Source organism: Crocodylus siamensis, chromosome 8 (assembly GCF_052110815.1).
Source record: "Crocodylus siamensis isolate JL-2025a chromosome 8, ASM5211081v1, whole genome shotgun sequence".
Lineage (NCBI taxonomy): Eukaryota > Metazoa > Chordata > Crocodylia > Crocodylidae > Crocodylus > Crocodylus siamensis.
In genome coordinates, this window is record NC_143402.1 from 57,772,173 (window position 1) to 57,792,469 (window position 20,297).

The following is a 20,297-nucleotide window of genomic DNA, read 5'->3' on the forward strand; positions in this document are numbered from 1 at the left end:
GTCTCAGCAATACCCTTACCAGAGTAAGGGCAACATGCTTCTACTACTTGGAGGAACCTGTTGAGCCCCTTCCTCCCGTAGCGCATATGCAGCAAGCGTGAAACTCGACGCATACGCGCACCTCACCCACTTTCCTGTTAGCGGTCACGCTCCCCGTCTCCTGCGCATGCGCCCCCCGAGCAGGAGTGACTTTTCTCGTGCCATCGTCGCGTCCTGTCCACCCCCTCCAGCCGGAAACGTGGCGCGGGCCTTTTACGTCACTGCTGCTGCGCCGGGAGCTCCTAACAACGGGCCACTCGGGGCTGGCGCTGGGTAGCAACGGGCGCGGGGGGGATGAGCGACCCGGAGCAGGGCCCGGCCCCGGCAGCTGCCGACGGGGAGGGGGAGGCGGCGGCGGAGGAGGGCGAAGCAGGCGGCAGCAGCGCGGGCGGGCGCAAGGCGCGGGGGCGGCCCCGCCTCACCGAGTCGGACCGGGCGCGGCGGCGCCTTGAGTCGCGCAAGAAGTACGACGTGCGGCGCGTGTACCTGGGCGAGGCGCACGGGCCCTGGGTCGACCTGCGCCGCCGCAGCGGCTGGAGCGACGCCAAGCTGGCGGCCTACCTGCTCGGGCTGGAGCGCGGCCAGCGCGCGGGGCGCCGCGGGTAGGGGCCCCGCACCGCCCCCGGCCCGTCCCCGGGCTCTGCTCGGCCCCGACCCCCCTCGCCCTGGCCTCCGGCTCCTCCGACCTGCGGGGCCGCCGGGGTGAGCCCCATCCTGCATCGCACCTGCCTCCCCCCCCTCCCTCCTGGGGCTGGAGTATGGGTGGCACATGGGTGTCGAGGGAAGCCCCCCCCGGATTGACCCCCTGCCGGGGCTGCCAGGCAGCTGCTGTGGGTGAGATGCCTCCCCTGCACTGCATCTGCACCCTCCTGTGCTGGAACCTCCCCACCCCTATCATCTGCCCTTATAGCCCCTTCCCCCTTCCCACTGCTGGGGCTGGAGTGGGGCCCGCATGCACCTGTGCCCCATCACCTGCATCTGCAGCCCCTTCCCACCTGCTGGAGCACGGGCAGCACGTGGGAGCCCATGGGTGAGACTCCTGTGTCTTCCCTGGACGCTGCACTTACGTCGTCGGCACCCACAGCCCTTCTACCTGCTGGGGCTGGAGCACAGGCAGCACATGGGCTGCCCTGGGTGAGATGGGCCCCCTGCACCCCCTTACCTGCACTTCCAGCCCCTTGCCCCCACCCCTGTACACCCTTGTACCTTTCCCTCTGCTGGGGCTGGCGAATGGGCAGCATGTAGGTGCTGCAGGGGAGGTGCCCCCCCCCTTCTGCACCCCCCTCAGCACCCCTGCACCTGTGCTCTGTCTTGGCTCCCACCTGCAGCTTCTCTGTACCCACATCCCCTCCCACATCTACAATCCCCCAATACCGTCCCATTATTTGCACCTCCCTGCAACCTTCTTCTCCCATGGGGTTCAGTGGGTGTCAAGGGCTCTTGCATAATGGTCATGATAGGGTGAGGAAGTGGCCAGCTGTCAAGGCTCATGACCTTGTTGCTGGCTGGGTCTGAGTTTTGCTGGGCCTAGAGCTGCATCTCCCCCACTGTCTGGGGCCTCGGCTTATTAAATGTACTGAGCAACCGATGTCACACAGACAGGGACTGGCCTTGCCCTGAGCTGACTCCCTCTTTCTTCATGCCCACCCTGTCACAGGAAGCCTTGGGAGCAGATCCCTAAGAAGCCAAAGCGGAAGAAAAGTAAGTGGTGTTCACAGTGCTGGCATGGGGCGCTTGGGCTGGAGCATGGAGACCTCCCACCCCCCTAGGTCACCTAGTTCCCACAGCCAGGGCTGCCTTGGGGCCAGTTCCCCACTCTCCTTACCCAGACCTGAACTGGGAGACTCCAGTCTGGGAGCAAAGCCCTGGGCAGCCCTGGCCCTGCCCTTCGCTATAGGTGCAGGCTGGGGGTTGGACTGTGCTAGGACTTCTCTACCCATGTCCCCTCCCTAATGTCTCCCGCCCCTAGGGAGGCGGCGCAATGTGAACTGCCTGAAGAACATGGTGATCTGGTATGAGGACCACAAGAACCGGTGCCCGTATGAGCCGCACCTGGCGGAGCTGGACCCCACCTTCGGGCTCTACACCACAGCCGTGTGGCAATGTGAGGCTGGGCACCGCTACTTCCAGGACCTGCACTCGCCCCTCAAGCCCCTCAGCGACTCGGAGAATGACAGTGATGACGGTCAGGGGAGACTTGGGGTGATCGTGGGGTGGGGGGTCTGCAGGGCACTGTCAGGGCTGCTGTATTCCACCTGAGGCAACTACATCTTTTTTGCTGCCCCAGCTCCTGCATGGGCTCCATTGGTGGAAGCAGGTTAGTGCTGGGCTAAGCCTCTGGTGCTAGGGCTGTAGCTCTGTGCCCCTGCAAACACAGAGGAGCCTCAGTGGGCACTGGGGTAACTGGGACAAGATGGGGGCCCTTGGGCAGCTCTTTCACAGGATCCCTTGGTAGAAGTGGGTCAGTGCTAGGGTAAATTTCCCATGCCAGGGCTCCCCCCTGGCTCCCAAAGGGGCCTGACTGGGCACTAGGGCCACTAGGATGAGGTGGGAGCTAAACCCCTTGCCCCAGGGCTGTTCCTGCCCCCAGCACTGATAGGGGTCTGGAGCACTGGGGCAACCAGGATGAGGTGAGGGGTGCTGATGGGGGCAGCCTGTCCCTCTGCACTGGTGGGGCACCCTGGGAGCTGATGGGGAAAAGTGAGGGTTCCTGGGGGCAGACATCACACTCAGTGCTGCTCCCACCCCTGCCCCCCCACAGTTGGTAATGGCGTGGGACCCAGCAGCTCGGCCTCCTCAGACGACAGCTCCAGCTCCAGTTCGGAAGAGCCCACAGAGCCGCGCCAGGCCCCAGGGCAGGGCCCAGCAGCCACAGAGGGGGGCACAGGTGCCAGCAGCGGGCTCATCACACCAGACGGCATCCACATCCCATTTGAGGCGGGCGAGGTGGGTGGTGGGCGGCGGCTGGGTGCAACCGAGGCACTGGAAGCAGTGGTTTGTGTGCCCATGCCCATGCAGGTGGGCACAGCACCTGGTGCCCTCTTCGAGGGGGTGGCACGAGACGCACTGGGCGAGGTGGTGGCTGGCTGCCCTGTGCAGGGCGTGGTGCCCGGCTCCCAGGTCATCATCATTGCTGGCCCTGGCTACGATGGGCTGCAACTCAACGATGGACCCTGTGCCCTCATCGAGGGTGTCACCGCCTACACCCAGACGGAGCCAGAGCCGGCACCCCCTGCCCCCAGCCCTCCTGCCCCCAGCCCTGGCCCTGATCCCAGCGACATCCACACCAAAAAAGGTACCAGGGCTGGGGTAGGGGAGGCCTGGGAGCACGGGGGCCCCAGGCACTGAGCTGCAGGGGGGGCACAGTAGGGGGCGGAGGGAATACATGGGTGCTGTGCTGCAGGGGGGCCACAGTAGGGGTGCCCCCTGCCGGTGCCACTGTGCTGTGGGATGCGAGGGCAGCTGACAGGGCACCCAGCTGGAGTTGCCCCTAGTCCTGGAAGCAGCTGCAATTTGGGGGCATCCAGGTCTCCCTTTGCAGAGGGGGGCTGGGAGTTGTTGGGGCCAGGCAGCAGCGAGCACCTTGCTCCCCTGCAGAGAAGGATGAGCTGTTTGGGCTGAAGAAGGAGGAGCCACTGCCCCCCACAGCCATAGCGCTGCCCCCTGAGCCGGAGCTGTCCCCTGAGGGCATGGAGCCTGAAGCCAGTGACATGTCAGCCATCATTTATGAGATCCCCAAGGAGCCTGAGAAGTGAGTGTGGGGTGGGGTGCCATGGCATCCTGGCCCAGCAGGCATGGAAGGCCCTGGCCCTGGCCCTGGCCCCTGCTCTTGTCTCAGTTTCCCTTGCTGGGCCAGGGAGGTGCTCACACCTCCCTCCTATGGGCACAGCCTGGGGGGATCTGTAGCTCCTGCCTCATAAGGACCCCCCACTCACTTCCCAGTGACTTCACTAGCCCCTTCCCCTCCCACAGCAACTCTGCCAGACAGGCTGGGTTCATGGGCCAGCATGTACATGTAAGCACTTGTGTGCTGCGTGTCATGTGCCCTGGCTGTCTTGTATACAGGCGGCGTCGCAGCAAGCGGGGGCGGGTGACAGATGCTGACGGCCTACTGGAGATGTTCCACTGCCCCTACGAGGGCTGCAGCCAGGTCTACGTGGCCCTCAGCAGCTTCCAGGTAAGGGCCCTGCCTCTGGGGATCCCTGGCTCTGTGCCCTCTCCACCACCATAGGAAGGGGGAACCGCCCTTGCTCTGGTTAGCTTCACTTCCTGGTTCACAGGGGCTTGGAAATTGTCAGTGGCACCTTATGCAGGGCGAGTTTGAGCTGAGCTGGGGGGCAGGGGGGAGTTAAATCTCTTGCCATGAAGGGTCCAGATCTGGGGAGGCAGGCTGGGGCAGCAGGGCTCAGTGGCAGCCTCTCCTGCCCCCTCACCCCAGAACCACGTCAACCTGGTGCACCGAAAAGGGAAGACCAAGGTGTGTCCCCACCCGGGCTGCGGCAAGAAGTTCTACCTGTCCAACCATCTGCGGCGGCACATGATCATCCACTCAGGTGTGGCTGCTCCCCACCTTGCCCCGTCCCCAGGGCACTGTGGGATTCCCAACTCCCTACCTTGACTTCCTCAGACTGCCTGTCTGGATGTTGCAGGGAGTCTCCTCCACTCCCCAGGCCATGCTTTGCTCCCCACCCCACAACCCTTTAGGGTTGCGCCCCCCCCATGAGTGTCACAGGTGCGGGGACCCAGGTGTAGGTGCCCTCTTGGTAGCTCCTTACAAGCCTGGGCTCTGGGCCTGGCATCAATCAGCCACTAGAGGGCAGCAGAGACCCTGCCAGTTGCCCCCTTCAGGCAGGTCTGGGTGCTGGGCCAGGCTGCCCTGCTGGGGACCTGCTCCCAGGCCTTCCATGAACTCCACCCCCCCACAGGTGTCCGTGAATTCACCTGTGAGACCTGTGGGAAGTCCTTCAAGCGCAAGAACCACCTGGAGGTGCATCGACGCACGCACACCGGGGAGACGCCGCTGCAGTGAGTTGGGGTTGGGCTGGGAGCTGGAGGCACGGCTGGGCCCTCTCCAGGCATTGGCCATGCGGCTGCTTTCTCCCATGCACCTACGGAGCCCATGTGGAAGCACCTGCTGAGCTGGGATCAAGTCATCCACTGTGCCCATATAGAGCCGGTATCGAGGCATTTGTAGAGCACACATTGGGGCATCTGGATTATAGGTGCCCTCAAGATGAGCATGCTAGGGACTGTATAGAGCCTGGGGTGCCTGGCATGGGCACCAGCTGGGACTGGAGGTGGAGGGGTTGTAGATCCCCACCTCAGGCATGCCGGGGCCAGGATATGGGACTTCAGAGGTGTGTTGTCTGTGGTCACTGCATGCTGGGAGCTGTGGAGGAGTGGGGTGGGGGTCTGTGCCCAAGCCTGACCCCCTCTCCCCCCATACCCTTCTAGGTGCGAGATCTGTGGGTACCAGTGCCGGCAGCGCGCCTCCCTCAACTGGCACATGAAGAAGCACCGGGGGGAGCTGCACTACCCCTTTCCCTGCGAGCTCTGCGGCAAACGCTTTGAGCGCCTTGACAGCGTCAAGTTCCACAAGCTCAAGAGCCACCCCGAGCCCAAGCCGCCCTGACCCCACCCAGCCCCCTCCCACAGCTTATTTATTGCCCCCCCAACCCCCCACCCAGACTGTGGCCACCTGTGATGACCCCAAGTCCCCAGCAGCTGAGGGGACGGGGCTGGGGGCAGCTACAGCCTTCCCCTCACACAGGACTGCGGCCCCCAGCCCGGGCACAGCCTGGCATCAGCCAGGCCTGGCCCATTAAAGCAACACTACTTTTACCTGCCGCCTGCCAGCATCTTCCTGCCGGGGGGCAAAAGGGGCACCAGAACACTGGCCAGGCCTGCAGGGGGGTGCCAGGCTGTGGGTCACCCTCCCCTTGGTTACTGGTGGTATCCAGGTTGGCCTTGGGGTACTGAACCTGCCACCTACCCCACTGCCCCGGGCTGTGGGCACAGAGGAAGGCTGGGTCAGGGCCTCTGCTTTGCTGATACCACCTCCCCCAGTGCTGGCACCTGCTGTGGTACCAGTTTGTTTCCCTCTCACCAAGGTAGTATAGGGCCCTTGATGTGGAAATGAGGGCACCAGGTGCAGCAGCAGGAGGGGCCAGGTCTGCTGCTGTGAGGGGGCCTGAATGAGGGGGGTGGTCCTGGAGGGCTGCAGACTGGCTCTTGCCCCTCCCCCTGCTCCCTGTCTCAGTTTCTCCCTTGGGGCAGTGGGGCCACCTTGCACTGGAGGTCTCAACTGTTCCAGCTGCAGCCTGGGGGTGCTGACCCCCCTCCACAGCTTCTGCAGAGCATTCCCCCCTGCTGCCCCTCTTCCCTCCCTCCACAGGTCTCTGACCCCAGTCCAGCAGCAGGTGGTGGATGTGGGGGTAGGAGCCCCCCACCAGCTAAGCCTCCTCCTGTAAGGGCTTATTGAAACCCTCTCTGTGAATGACCTCCAGGCACGTTAGGGGTGACTGGGCTGGGCCCAAGATGCCGGTGGGGGGTAGGAGGTCATCTCAGGGGTCTGAGGTGGTCTCCCAGCTCCTGCTTCCCCCAACTCAGTGCAGGGAGTGGCTTCAGCAGGGAAACCAAGATGGGCACAGGTGGGGGCAATTGACCTTTGCAAGTGTTGGGAGGAGGGAATAGACCCCCAGACTCCAGCCAGACCTTGGGGGTGAGGAGGATGCCTGGGTTCTCTGCTGAAGGAGTCTGGAAGGTCCACAGGCGCGTTCTCCCCATAAGGCCCTTGGACGCTCTCTCTTGCCTCTGCACGCCCCCCGCCCCCGCGCTTTCAGGCGAATCTGCGGCATATGGCCCTGCCCTCAAGATATGGTGGTGGGGAGTGCTGGGAGTCCGGGCACCTGGGTTCACTCCCTGTTCTGGGGGAGGTTTGAGGGCTAGAGGGGCTAGGAGCTCGCACGCCTGGGTTCTGTTCCCGAAGTGGGGGGGATGCAGTCCAGCCCCTGGTGCCTGGAGGACTGCGGCGCCGTTCGGCGCTGTCCGCGGTCCTGAATGCGGCCCGAGTGCGGGGCGGGGCTGGGCGGGGGGTGCTGGGCCCTAGGGCTAGGACGCCTGGGTTCTCTCCCCGCAGTTGAAGAGGGGATGGGGAGAGGGTATCCCGGACGCCTGCGTTCTCTCCCAGCCCCCTGCTCTATCCCACCAGCTCCCACTCCCTTCCCAGAGAATCCAGGCGTCTTGGCCCCGGCCCCGGGGGGGAAACCCAGATGTCCTGGCCTCCGGGGAGGAGGACTCCGGGCTCCGGAGGGACAGCAACTTTCGAGAAGTGTCTGCGAGATCCGGAGAGTCCTGCTCCCTCCCGCTCGCAGTCGGACTCCTGGGTCCTATCTGGGCCAGGCATCGAGGAGTGCGAGAAACCCGGACTCCTGGGTCCTCTGGGGGCGGTGCGGGGGGTGTGTGTGTGAGGGGGGCCGGTGTCAGGTCCGGGAGGGGAGCAGGATGCCTGGGGTTTTTCTGAAGCAATGGGCGGGGGGGCACTGGGAGTCGGGACACCTGGTTCCATCCCTAGCTCCGCCGCGGGGGAGGAGGGGCAGCGGGGCCGGGAGCGGGAGTCGAGGCCCCAGACTCGTAGGTTCCCTTCCCAGCTTTGGGGTGGGAGGCGGCTATAAACTGGGGAGGAGCTGAGAATAAGAACCCAGACTTTCGGGTTCCCAGCTCCCCTCCCCTCCACAAGCCTAGGTTTTCGAACAAGGAGGCAGAGAGAGGCAGCCCTTTCCAGTTGTTGCCTCTTCCTTACTCCAAGCTGGGGCCGATCCTGCCGCTGCGCCGTGCCAGGATGCTGGGTTCTCCCGGCGGGGAGTGGCTGGGGCTTGCAGCCCGCGGGGAGTGGGGGGGGGGGGCAGCCGGGATGCCTGGGTTCTGGGGGGTCTCTCCCTCCCGGGCTATTTATATCCCGCTTCTATTTATATCTTTCTTTCTCTCCCAGTACAGAGACGCGCCCCCCAGCCCCGCCCCACTCAGCTTGTGGTGGGGGGGTGCTGCCTACCCCGGATGGAACCCGGAGGGGTGGGGGGGCACATCTAGGCACGGGGGGGGCACATCTGGGCGTGCCACGGGGAGGGAGAGCTGCGCGTGCCATAGAGCGGGGGAGGGGGGCACTTGCGGGGGGGGGGCTGCGGGCGCCACCAGCGGTGCCATCGGGGGGAGCGGATTGCGCGCGCGTCGTGGGGGCGGGGGGGGCGGGGCGGGGTCGGGCGGCGCGAGCCCATTGGGCAGCCGGGCCGGGGGGGTCCCCGCTACAGGCGGGCGCGGGGGGCGCGGGGCGGCGGGGCCGGATCCAGCAGCAGCACGGGGGCCGCAGCGCTGGGGGGGCCCGCGAGTACAGACCGGGACCCGCCCCCCCCGCTTTGTTCCCTCCGCTCCAGCCCCCGAGGCCCCCCCGGGCACCCCCGCCCCCCGGCTCCACCCCCCTCCCCGCCCCCCCGCTCCGCGCAGAGCCGCGCCCGGGGCCGCCGCAGCCGCAGCCGGAGCCGGAGCCGGAGCCGGAGCGCGGGGAGCAGCGGGGGGGACCCGGCTCCGCGCTCAGCATGGTCACGGTAGGGGCTCGCGGCGGGCGGGTGAAGCGGGGGGAGGGGGCTGTATTGGCGCCGCCATCGGGGCTTGCGCGGCTTCGCCCTTGCCATTTTCAGCGCCGGCTGCGGTATAGCATCCATAGGGGACCGGGGGGGGCGCCTATGGACCGCGGGGGCTGCACGGCGTCTATAGCTGCGAGGGAAGGCAGGGAGGGTCTATAGAGGACGGCGGCTGCTCGCTATAGGGTCCTGCCGCGGGAAGGGCGGGAGCTCCGGGCGGCGCTGCGCATCCATAGGGGACGGCCCTGAGCGCTCCGGGGGGGCGCTCTATAGGGGACGCCCGTAGGTTTTCTATGGCTGTCTCTATAGGGATGGCTGCGTGTCCTCTATAGGGAGTTCGGGGAACATTTGGGAAGGGGGGCGCTACGTGTCGTCTATATGGAGTTCGGTTATCTCTATAGGGATAGGGGTGTGTTCTCCATGGGGATGCGGGGTACATCTATAGGGGATGGATGTACTTCTCTGTAGGGGGTTGGGGCTGGCTGCGTGTTCGCTGGAGGAAACGCTCGGCACATCTGTAGGGGGTGGCCGTGTGCTCGGCATCACTGGCTCTGGGGGGGCCGGGTGTGTTCTCTATAGGGGGTCGATGCACACATATAGGGGATGGCTGTGCGTGCCCTGTAGGGGGCTCGACGTGTCTCTTTAGGGGATGGGCGGGTGCAGCTATAGAGGTCTCTATGCACATCTCTAAAGGGCGGCTGTGGGCTCTATAGGGAATGACTGCGTGCTCTGTATAGGGGTTCTGTGCACGTCTCTATAGGGGATGCTAGCGTTTTCTCCGTGTGCATCCGTGGCCATGGGCTCTCGCGTGTGCAGCGTGCTTGGGGCCCAGCGCACACTTATGTGCCCAGTGCCGGATCCGGCTGGCTTTGGCTGGGCGAAGAGGCGACATGCATGGTGATGGTGGGGAGCACGGGGGATGGGCGGGGGGTCACACGGCCTGTCCGTGTCAACTGCGTGTGTCATGGAGCCCCTCCCCCCCGATTCCCCCCACACTTGGGGCCTGCTCCTGCCCCCCATGGAGCGAGCACCTGAGGGGGGGAGCTGGGCCTGGTAATGAGGTCAGGTGGTGCCACCTTGGCTCTGGGCTCGCACACACATGCACACGCCTGCACATACATGGAGGGCCCGTGTATATCTCTGCCTGTCCATCCAGTGTTTTTTCCTCCCTTCCTGTGCAGAGCCTGCAGGTCCCTCCTCCTGCCTTGAACACGCATGTATGAAGGGGGGGCACTCGTGTGTTGCACTCATGGCCTAGTTTCACACATTGGTGCTTGGTTTGGCAAGCCCCAGTTCTCCCCCATGGGAGCAGGTCGTGCCCCCATGCCCTATGCACTTGCATGCACGTGTACATACACACACATATGCCCATGCTCCCTCAGCTTGTGTGTTGGCCCACCCAATTCAGTGGGGCTGAGCCCCCCCCCCCACCAGTCCCCATATGAATGAGGGATCATGTGGGTTTTTTGGCATGGACAAGTGCACACATGTACTCACACACACACGTGTCCAAGCCCTCCTAGAGCCAGCCTGACCTCCTGCTGCTCTAACACTGGGGTCTTTGTATCACGATCTCTCCTGGAGAGGATGTTGATGGCTCTGGGGGCTGTGAGGGGCAAAGGACCCAGGAGCCCACGAGGGTTCCCTCCCCCACCCCCATCAGTGTCATTCCCAGCCTGGATCTCTTTCAGCCACCATGGCTGCCCGCCTGGGTTCTCCCCCTGCTCTGGGAGGGGAGTGGGGGCTGGGAGGTGGCAGCTGTGGGGAGGGGGAGCCTGGACGCCTGGGTTCCTTGTCTCCGGAGATGCTGGTGGGGGGGCAGTCTCTTCTGCCTGGCAGCCCTGCCACCATCATGTCCAGCTGGCCTGGCACTGCCTGGCACCTGCCCCCACAACTCGGGTCTCTGCTGCAAAGCCTGAACTGGCTGGGGGGGAATGGCGCAGGGGGTGGGGGGAGCTGCGGGTCAGGAGTGATGGGCACTGGCAGGGTGAGAGGGGGGGAAGGGGGCTGCAGCTCAGGGGTGAGATGCACCAGCAGGACCAGGAGCCTGTACAGCTGGTTTCAGAGCAAATCCCAGGTGCCATCTCTCGACCGGGGACCCAGATCTCCTGGCTACAGGTCACCCTGGGCGACGTGACAGGGCCAGGAACCCTGGGGACATGCACATGGCTTGTTTACCGCTCAGCATTAGGCGGGGGGGTGGGGGTGGTTCTGGGGCCCCACTCCCCTCCCAGAGCTGGGGTGGAACCCAGGGATCCAGGATCCCAGTCCCTTTCCCTGCTCTGGGACGGGTGAAAGCAGGGGATTCTGGGAACCTAGATGAGGGTTCCAGGCCTGCTCTGGCTGGGGGGAGCCTGGATGGCTGCGTTCCCTCCCAGCTGCCTCCCCAGTATGACTTAGTATCCCTGGCACAGTCTGTGTCCTGACTCCTGCTGTGCAGAGAGAGTCTCCTGGGGAGTCAGCAGTGTTGGCCCCAGCATACACATGTGCATGCACATGCACACAGGTGACCCCAAGCATGTAGGCCCACCTGGTGTGCTCAGTACCTAGCACATGCATGTTTTATACATGTCTTGTGACCCTATTTCCCAGCCTGGAAGGGAAGGGACCCAGGTTTCAGGACCCCTGCCCCCAGCCAGCTGTGAAACCCAGGTGTCCAGCCTTTTCCCTCCCACTAGTGCCCATAGCTCCTTCCCTAGGGCCAACCACAGGTTTTACATTGCCTTCTTCACCCTCTGCTCCCCACCAAGGAACCCAGTCATGGGGGGGGGGTCGGATGTGTGGCCAACACTTCCCTCCGTGGCTGGCAGCCCCAGGCTGGGCCTGAAAGGCCCATTGTGTGAGGTGGGGAGCTAGTGGTACCCAGTGCACCACCCCCCCTGCAGGCAGGGGCGGGGCCTCCAGCTCCCCCCTCCCCCCCACCCCGCACAATGGGGGATTGTTAGCCCAGGGACCTGCCAAGAGCCCGGACCTGGGTTCCAACCCTGGGGTTGTGGTGGGGTTGGAGTATGGCAGACAGGGGCCGGGAGCCGGACACCTTGGTTCTCGCCCAGCAGTGGGAGAGGAGGGGCTCTGGGCTGTTAGAGCTTGGGTAGGGGGGTCTGGGCATATGAATGCTTGGGTTCTCGCCCTGCTTCTGGCAGAGGAGTGCGCACATAAACCGTCCCTTGCTCCTGGCTCTCTGGGACCCCTCTGGGGTCACCAGGACCTATAGGGAATGTCTCCTATGGTGGCTAACAGAGGCCCAGCCCTGCCTCTCCCTGTGTGAGCCCCCCTATAGAAGGTTTGCTCCCCTTGCTGATATTCTGGGGCCCCCTATAAATCCCACAGGGGTTGCCTAGGGGCCTATAGGGCTGGGGGGGAGGGGAGGGCTGGGGGGGCCCCAGATTAGGGGGATGGCCGCATGGTTGCTGCGTGGTTGCTGGGCGAATGGTTGCCATAGCAACTGGGGCCCGGGGGCTGGGACAGATGGCCATCATGTGGGAACAGGGGTCCAGCCAGGGGGGAGGGGGGCTGCATGCGGGGCCTGGCCCCTCCCCCCCTCCCGTGGCATCTGTGCTCTGGGGGGGCACTAAGCTCGTTTGCGGGATCCGCTTGTTAGAAGCTTAGCTCGGCTTAGGGGGCTCAGGCGACACTGATACTATGAGGGGGGGCGGGGGACTGGGCCTGTTCCTCCATCTGTCCACCCATCCATCCAGGAGGCGGGGGCTGAGGGTCACCGGAAGGGCCGTTGGGGCCAGAGGCTGTGGGTCAGGAGTGAGGGGCACTGGCAGGGCTGGAGGGCTGGAAGCTGCTGGTCGGGAGTGAGGGGCACCAGCAGGACTGTAAGGGGAGGCTGTCTTGGCGTCAGTGTCTCTCCCAAGGTGCCATTGTGGCTTACAGTGGCATCGATGAAGCTCAATCAGTGGTTCTGCAGGAGCCAATTGCTTTGTCCAGGGGGCAGGTGGGGGTGGGAGAAGCAGGGGGCCAGCAGTGTTGTGGGGGCTGGCAGGGGCAGGGGTGCCAGGCTGCAGAGGACGTGGCCCTGGGGATCCCTGGTATAGATGCAGGCCCAGGTGCTGCTGCCTTGCACCCGGGGCCCTGCCCAGCCCTTGGGGTTGGGGAGTGAAGCCTGTGCAGTGCACTGTGGGATATGCAGGCCCTGGCCTGAGGGTCCCAGGGTTAATGCCAAGCTGGCTCCATAAAGCCCCCCCTTGCCCTCCTGCCCTTGGCCTCCAGCATCAGCTAGTTCCAGGGGCCCCAGATGGGGGGATTTGGGGCCATATTGATCAAACCTGCTCCTGGAAGTCACAGGGGGGCTTGCAGGGGGCCATGTGTGGGGCTGAGAGATCCCCGTTGAGCACTTCACATGCAGGTGTTTAAATTATTTTTTGGGCAGAAATGAGGCGTTTAAGCCTATTTTCTTGGCAAGTTTTGGGCTGGATCTGTGGGTTTTGGGCTAAGCCACTGCAGGGCAGGGGAGACTGGCCTGGGCTGGGGGTCTCTCCCACATTTGGGAGCGCAGTGGTCTCTGATGGGTGAGAACAAGGAGGCTGGGTGCCCAGAAGCTTGGGTTCTCTGGGAGGGAGGTTTTGACTAGGGTTGGGGGCTTGGGCCCAGATGCCTGGGTTCTTTGGCAGGGGAGTGGAGTCTGAGTGGGGAGGGGTGTGGACTGGGGGTCTGGGAATCCAGACACCTGGATTCTCTGGGAGTGGAGCTGAGGACAGGGTCTGGATGCCTGAGTTCCCTGGGGAGAGTGGGGTCTGGGAGGCGTTGGACCACGTGGTCTGGGACCCCAGACACCTGCACTGTCTGAGTGTTGGTTGGAGCAGGGCAGGGATGTGGAAGCCCAGATGCCTGGGTTTTCTGGGAGGAAAGGATTGGATTGGGGGGGGGAGGGGGAAGTCTGGGAGCCCAGACATCTGGGCTCTCTGGGAGCGGGGTTAGAGTAGCATAGGGGTCTGGGAGCCTGGATGCCTGTGCCCCATGCCTGCCCTCCCAGTCACATGGGCCCGGCCTTGTGTTGTCTCCAGCAGATAATCAGCACCATGGAGACGCAGGCGTCCAATGGCCCCGCAGGCACGGGCGGCACTGGCACCGGGCCCCCCCTGGCTGCCAACGGGGCCGATGACTCCAAGACCAACCTCATTGTCAACTACCTGCCCCAGAACATGACGCAGGAGGAGTTCAAGAGCCTCTTCGGCAGCATCGGCGACATTGAGAGCTGCAAGCTCGTGCGCGACAAGATCACTGGTGGGGCTGCGGTCAGGAGTGAGGGGCACCATGGGGCAGGGAGTTGCAGGTTGGGAGTGAAGGGCACTGGCAACTCAGGGGGGTGCAGGTTGGGAGTGAAGGGCACTTGGGATACAAAGGGCTGTGGGTCCAGAGTGAGGGGCACTGGGTGGGTTGGGGCCTGCAGGTCAGGAGTAAAGGGCATCAGCAGGGGCATGCAAGGCCTCCCCCAACCCCTCCCCCCTCCCAGGGCAGAGCCTTGGCTATGGCTTCGTCAACTACGTGGACCCCAATGACGCCGACAAGGCCATCAGCACCCTCAACGGGCTCAAGCTGCAGACTAAGACCATCAAGGTGGGTTCTGAGTTGGGGGGCAGACACCTGGGTTCTCTCCAGCTCTGGGAGGGCAGTGGGGGCTGGGGTGTGCCTGGGCTCTGGAAGGGAGTGGGTTGGGGGCTCAGCCACCCCCTGATGTCCTCCCCTCTGATGCTCACCCAACCCCCAGGTGTCGTACGCGCGGCCCAGCTCAGCCTCTATCCGCGATGCCAACCTGTATGTGAGTGGGCTGCCGCGCACCATGGGCCAGAAGGAGATGGAGCAGCTCTTCTCTCAGTACGGCCGTATCATCACCTCCCGCATTCTGGTCGACCAGGTTACAGGTACCCCCACCTGCCCAGCATGGCTCAGATGCTGGGGGTCCTCACCAGCCCATAGGCACCAGGGTCAGAAGGCTGGAAGCCCAGACACCTGGGTTCTCTCTCAGTGCAGGGTCCAACTCAGGTTGGTGGGAGAGGCAGGGAGTCCAGACACCTGGGGTCTTACCAGCCCTAGGGTACCAGGGCTGGAGGGTAGGGAACCCAGATGCCTGGGTTCTCCCTCAGTGAGAGACAGCCCTAGGTAGTGGAGTCAGTGCTAGGGGCCTGGATGCCTGGGTTCTCTCTGGACATCAGGGCCAGCCCTGGGGCTGTCAGGAGGGGCAGGAAGCCCGGATGCCTGGGTTCTCCACAGGCCTGACCACCATGCCCCCTGGCAGGAGTGTCGCGCGGTGTGGGCTTCATCCGCTTCGACAAGCGCGTGGAGGCTGAGGAGGCCATCAAGGGGCTGAATGGGCAGAAGCCACTGGGTGCGGCTGAGCCTATCACCGTCAAGTTTGCCAACAGCCCAAGCCAGAAGACGGGGCAGGCACTGCTCAGCCACCTCTACCAGGGCTCAGCCCGGCGCTACCCAGGGCCCCTGCACCACCATGCCCAGCGTTTCCGGTAAGTCCCACCCCTGCCCGCCTTTCGGGGAGACACTTGGCATCGCATTGTGCCTACCTCATGACTGGCCCCAGGGAATTGGCCATGCCTATCTCACAGTAAGCCCCGACCCCTTGGCCTTAGACCCCTCCACCTTGCTGCCAGCCCCCCTGCCTCGGCATCACTCCTAGCTGCTAGACCTGCCCCCCCCCACCCCGCATGTGTGTGTGCACATATGTATGAGGTGCCCCTGACCCAGCCAACACAGGTCCTGGCCCCCTCCCTACTACCTCCACCCCGGTTGGGATTGGCCCTGACTCACCCCACCCCCAACACTTGCTTCACAGGCTTGACAACCTGCTGAACATGGCCTATGGTGTCAAGAGGTAAATATCACCCTGCAACTGCCCCCACTCAACAAGCCTGGGCATCTCTCAGACCCCCACCCCTCCTGCCAAAGGCCTGCTGCCCAGAAAGGAGGGGAGGAGGGCTGTGACCAGGCCAGCTTCGTTGCGGGGGAGGGGGCATGCCCAGGCCAGGCCAGGCCATTTGTGGGGATGGGGCAGGAGGTAAAGCTGTTGAAGGGGTTCCAGTTATGCTGGGGGGGCGGGGGATGTACCTATGCCAATATATATGTGTTGCAGGGTGGGGGCAGGGGTAAAAGGGAGGAGCTGCATGTGTATGTGTGTGTGAGCATATGCATGCACAAGTCAGGTGGGGCGAGAGGGGTGGGCACCTGTGCCCAAACCAAGCCCTGGTGGGGGGGGGCATTCTCATAGTAATTGGGGGTGGGGGGTCTATGTGCATGACAGGAAGGGGGGGTGATGCCCACACCAGCATGTGGGTGGGTGGGAAGGGGCTATTCCAGCCTGGAAGCTGGGGGAGAGCAGTTCATAGTTGTGGGGGGGACCTGTCTCTGCTGCATGTGGAGGCATGTGGAGGAGGGGTGATATCTGTGAGCCAGGGCAGGGCAGTGCCCACCCCAGCCTGGAGGTGGTGGGGACTGTGCTGAGGGGGTGGCTGTACCCACATGCAAGTGCATGGGTGTGTGTGTGTGGGTACACATGTGGGGGGGGCCTGCCCGGGTGTGCGGTGGCGTGACGCCCAGGGTAGTCCGCTGTCGCTGCTCTCCAGGTTCTCGCCAGTGGCGGTGGAGGGCGTGCCAGGGCTGGCGGGCGTGGGGCTGGCGGGCGCGGGCAGCGCCGGCTGGTGCATCTTCGTATACAACCTAGCACCTGAGGCAGACGAGAGCGTCCTGTGGCAGCTCTTCGGGCCCTTCGGCGCCGTCACCAATGTCAAGGTCATCCGTGACTTCGCCACCAACAAGTGCAAGGGCTTCGGCTTCGTCACCATGACCAACTATGAAGAGGCCGCCATGGCTATTGCTGCCCTCAACGGCTACCGCCTGGGTGACCGTGTGCTGCAGGTCTCTTTCAAAACCAGCAAGCAGCACAAGGCCTGAGCCCCCCCTGCCCCCACGACCCCCCCCAGTAGGGAGGGGGAAACAGAGCAGTGCCCCCCCCCCCGGCTCTTTGAAGGAGGCAAGGCAGCCTCCTCATTCTGCTCTGGTTTGGAGGGTGGCACCCTCTGCTGTCTGGCTATTTCCCTCTCCCAGGTTGGGGGTCACCCCCCTGCCCTAGCCTCTCCCCAACTGGGAGGTGGGGTGGGGGGTGTGGTGCCCCCTGCTAGCTGGATATTTCCCCCTGAATGCCAGTGGAAGGGGGCAATAAACTGGCGATCCCTCCCCCAACAGGGGTCTTTGAGAGATGCCCACAGCCCCATTTGTGGAAGGGCAAACCAGTCCTTCTGGGCGGGATGGCAGGAGGTGGTGTCCTCTGCAGGTACAATATTGCCCCCCGCCAGGTACAACCCCCGCCCCCAGGGCAGGAGACCCTGCCATACCTATCCCCACCACTCCAAACTGGTGGAACAAGGGTTGTGGGGGGGGGGGTCCCCTGTTGCTGCCATTTTGGGTGGGGGGGTTGGTTCATGGAGAAACAGTGGCGTGGGGGGGGGGTGAGGGGGCATGTGCTGCTGTTGTATCACCAGTTGCTATGGGCAACAGTGGGACAGCTGTAGTAATGCCCCCCCCTCCAACCTCTGGCCCAGCCCACTAGTGTGGGCAGGGACATGCACAAAGCATTTCTGGGAAGGGTGTCCCCCCACACCACACAGCCTCTCTGTTGTTCTCCCCTGGCTCACCCCCCCCACCTCCTCCGCTTGATGTCCCAGGTGTGGGTAATTGCCCCCAATGGCCAGAGGTGGAGGAGACCACCACGGGGGGGTGGGGGACGGGACAGGAATGCCCAGAGTGGAATGTGTTGGGGGGCAGAGGGGGGCACCAGGCTTCAAGGCTGGGGGGAAGGGGTGGTAGTAGGTGCTTGCTTGTGTGTGTTCAGGGAGTGGGGCTAAGATGCACCCTTTTTGGTGTGTAAGTCCCACCACCCCGGCAAGCAGGCCACACCCCCTGCCTTGCTATTGCCCTCTGCTGGTGGCTGGTCCACCCCCGAGGATGATCTGCATGCTTTCTAACACCCCCAGCTCAACCCCAAAGTCAGGGCAGGGCTTGGGGGTGGGGCTGGGGGGGAAGCCAGGGGCTGGGGTGTGGGGAAGCCAGGGCCTGGCTCTGCCTGGCCATTTTCCATCTCTCAGTTGCAGAACAGGGCATATTTTCTCCATGCCCCAGGTGTATCAGCTCCAGTGGGGCAGCGGGGAGGGGGACTTCTGATCCCTGGGATTCAGGCCCTGAACTCCTTTGGGGCTCGGGGGCAGTGGGGCACTGCCTTCCATTGCCCCCCCCCTCAGCCTGCCCTAGAGCTAGTAGAGCTGGTTCTGGCCTCTGAACTGGGCCCAGCACCCTCTGCTGGGCATGCCACATGAACCCTTTCCCAGCCTCAGGACTGGCATTGGGGGTCTTCCCCCTTCTTCCCCCATGTCAAAGGGTGGTACTGGCCAAAAACTGGGGGTGGGCGAGAGAGAGGAAGGGACCCCTCCCTTTAAAAAATCGAGGGGGGGTGTGATTTTTGCCAAAGGGAGGGTAGAGCTTCCTCTCTCTCCTCCTCCCTCAATGCCACGTTGCAGCCGAACAAATAAAGATGACAAGAAATACTAACGAAACAAATAATAATAATAAAAAGGCTGAAAACAGTTTAAAAATGTAAAAAAGGGACAAAAAAAAAAAAAGGGAAAAACCTCTATTTTTATAAAAAAGGAGAAAAAAAAAAAACCCTCCCCTGCCCGCCTGCCGGGCTTTTTACTGGGATTCTCGACAAAAATGGAAAAAATCCACAAAAACAAACAAAAACAAAAAAACAAAACAAAAAAAACCCCCACCCCCGTTTAACCGACGAGACACTGCCCCTTGTTTCTGTTCAAGGCAGCTTGGCTGGGTCTGGGGCTGGGGCCAATGCCCACAAACCTTGTCTGCCCCTGGCCGTGCTGGCTGCTCCTGGCGAGCGGAGGGGTGTGGGGTTGTGGGAGTTTGATGGTGGAGCTAATGAGCAGGGTCATGGGATGGACACATACACACACACATTTAGGGGACACATACTTATCCAGAACCCAGGCATCTAGGGGACACACATGCACACACACCCAGAACCCAGGACACTCACACCCCCACCCACAGCTGAGATACACACACACATGCGTGCGCACACACACGCCAGACATGTGGGGGACACACACAAGTGTCTTACACCCATGGAACCCAGGCATCCAGGACATGGACATGCAAACTGACATGCACGTGTGCACACACACAGAGAACTCATGTGTGTAAGACATGCACATACACCCACCCAGAAGCCAGGAGTATAGAACATGTGTGTACATGCATGCACATACACATACAGCCCATACCTGCACATAGACATGGAACCCAGTTGTCCAAGATGCATGCAGAACCCAGGAGTATGGAACACATCCACATGTGCACACCACAAGCCAGTATGGGGACACATCTGTCCACATGCACACAAGTACACAGTCTGATGCACATGCACATAGGCATGAATGCATACACACACTCACCTCCCCCCAGGCATCTAGGAAGACACACAAATCACAAATGCCTGCATGCATCCACACACACACACAATGCGTGTGCATGCAGAACCCTGGCATCTCATGCGCGCGCACACCCCACCCCCACCCCCAGCTGTCTGGGACACATGCACACACAAGGAACCTGGGTGTCCAACACACATGCACATGGAACCCAGGTGTCCGGGACCCCCCCCCCACACACATGCCCAAGCCCATCTGTCCCCGCTCGGCTCCACCACTGCTTGCCCGAGCCGCCGTGTGTTTCTTTTTCCTTCTTTGCGTTTGCTGCCGTCTTTGTGGGTTTTGCCTTGAGTTGATTCTGCCTTTGGTTTGCCGTCGTGTCTGTCCGTGGGAGCAGAGATGCCCCCTGCCCAGGACAAGGATGGGCCTGAGCTGCCCCCCAAGCCTGTGCCAGGGAGATGCCCCCCATGGATGCCGCCAGCTGCTGTCACAAGGACACTCAGCCCTCTAGTTCCTTGCTACCTTTGGCTTTCGTTTCCGATTTCCCTCGGTTCCTGCCTTAGTTCTTAGGCTTCTCCTGAGTTTCTCGCCGTGTTGCTTCACTTGTGTTTGTGCCGTCGTGGGAGCTACTGTTTGCGGGGAAAAATGAGCAAGACCCCCCCCCAACCCCCCTCCCCCCAAAATGGACAAAACCCCCAAAAAACACAAAAACAAAAAAAGGACAAAAAAAACCCCACTGCCCACCCCTCTCCCCTCCAGGGGGCAAGAGCCAGCTGAGGCCTGGCCCCGGGAGGGCATTGTGGTGGGGACGGATGGGACCTTTTTTAGCTTCTTGTAGTTTTAACTTATTGTTAATGTCACTATTTATTCTCCTGCCGCGCGGAGCCATGTGCGGCGCTGCCCCGGCGCCTTTGCAAGTTAAAAAGGAAACTATTTTTTAATTTGCTGCCGAGGGTCCCAGCCACGTTATTTCGGGATGCGTCTTTGGAGGGGGGGGAATGGCTTGGGTCGGGAAGATTTGGCTGGGGGCAGAAGCTGAGGTGCCTGGGTGAGTGGCCAGACACCCCCAAGCTGGGATCAAGATCCCCACCAAGGCCAGGATTGGGTCCCCATTGTAGTAGATGCTTCCCAGATGCCCACAAGGGTGCGTACACATGTGTGTATA

The 20,297-nt window shown here is 62.9% G+C and overlaps 2 protein-coding genes across 6 annotated transcripts; both read left to right on the forward strand.

Annotated features, from left to right (window-relative positions):
- The first annotated feature begins 231 nt into the window (after positions 1 to 231).
- Positions 232 to 5,885, forward strand: ZNF653 (zinc finger protein 653). 2 transcript variants are annotated; one of them, XM_090059467.1, is made up of 9 exons: positions 232 to 641; positions 1,697 to 1,740; positions 2,009 to 2,143; positions 2,801 to 3,334; positions 3,637 to 3,790; positions 4,105 to 4,216; positions 4,478 to 4,592; positions 4,965 to 5,064; positions 5,494 to 5,885. In XM_090059467.1, exons 1-9 carry the CDS (start codon positions 334 to 336, stop codon positions 5,669 to 5,671), a joined length of 1,680 nt encoding a protein of 559 aa, XP_089915593.1. In that variant the 5' UTR covers positions 232 to 333; the 3' UTR covers positions 5,672 to 5,885. The 2 variants fall into 2 exon arrangements, with proteins under 2 accessions (XP_089915593.1, XP_089915592.1); XM_090059466.1 differs by having other exon boundaries at positions 237 to 641; positions 2,009 to 2,224.
- A 486-nt stretch (positions 5,886 to 6,371) lies between these two features.
- Positions 6,372 to 20,034, forward strand: ELAVL3 (ELAV like RNA binding protein 3). Of its 4 annotated transcripts, none has more exons than XM_090059476.1 (7): positions 6,372 to 6,505; positions 13,688 to 13,907; positions 14,137 to 14,240; positions 14,392 to 14,545; positions 14,920 to 15,145; positions 15,472 to 15,510; positions 16,238 to 20,034. In XM_090059476.1, the coding sequence occupies exons 2-7, from the start codon at positions 13,703 to 13,705 to the stop codon at positions 16,584 to 16,586; spliced, it is 1,077 nt and encodes a 358-aa protein (XP_089915602.1). In that variant the 5' UTR covers positions 6,372 to 6,505; positions 13,688 to 13,702; the 3' UTR covers positions 16,587 to 20,034. The 4 variants fall into 4 exon arrangements, with proteins under 4 accessions (XP_089915602.1, XP_089915601.1, XP_089915600.1 ...); XM_090059475.1 differs by lacking the exon at positions 6,372 to 6,505 and adding an exon at positions 8,399 to 8,639 and having other exon boundaries at positions 16,259 to 20,034; XM_090059474.1 differs by lacking the exon at positions 6,372 to 6,505 and adding an exon at positions 8,400 to 8,639 and having other exon boundaries at positions 13,691 to 13,907.
- The last annotated feature ends 263 nt before the right edge of the window (positions 20,035 to 20,297 follow it).

What these genes read in the sequence shown, in the direction of transcription:
- ZNF653 (XM_090059466.1), top strand. Translation starts at nt 334, where the DNA reads ATGAGCGACCCGGAGCAGGGCCCGGCCCCGGCAGCTGCCGACGGGGAG. An exon ending in GGAGAATGACAGTGATGACG is followed by an intron (nt 2,225 to 2,800) that starts GTCAGGGGAGAC and finishes GCCCCCCCACAG; the next exon opens with TTGGTAATGGCGTGGGACCC. An exon ending in TGGCCCTCAGCAGCTTCCAG is followed by an intron (nt 4,217 to 4,477) that starts GTAAGGGCCCTG and finishes CCCTCACCCCAG; the next exon opens with AACCACGTCAACCTGGTGCA.
- ELAVL3 (XM_090059473.1), top strand. An exon ending in TCTGGTCGACCAGGTTACAG is followed by an intron (nt 14,546 to 14,919) that starts GTACCCCCACCT and finishes GCCCCCTGGCAG; the next exon opens with GAGTGTCGCGCGGTGTGGGC. An exon ending in CACCATGCCCAGCGTTTCCG is followed by an intron (nt 15,146 to 15,471) that starts GTAAGTCCCACC and finishes CTTGCTTCACAG; the next exon opens with GCTTGACAACCTGCTGAACA.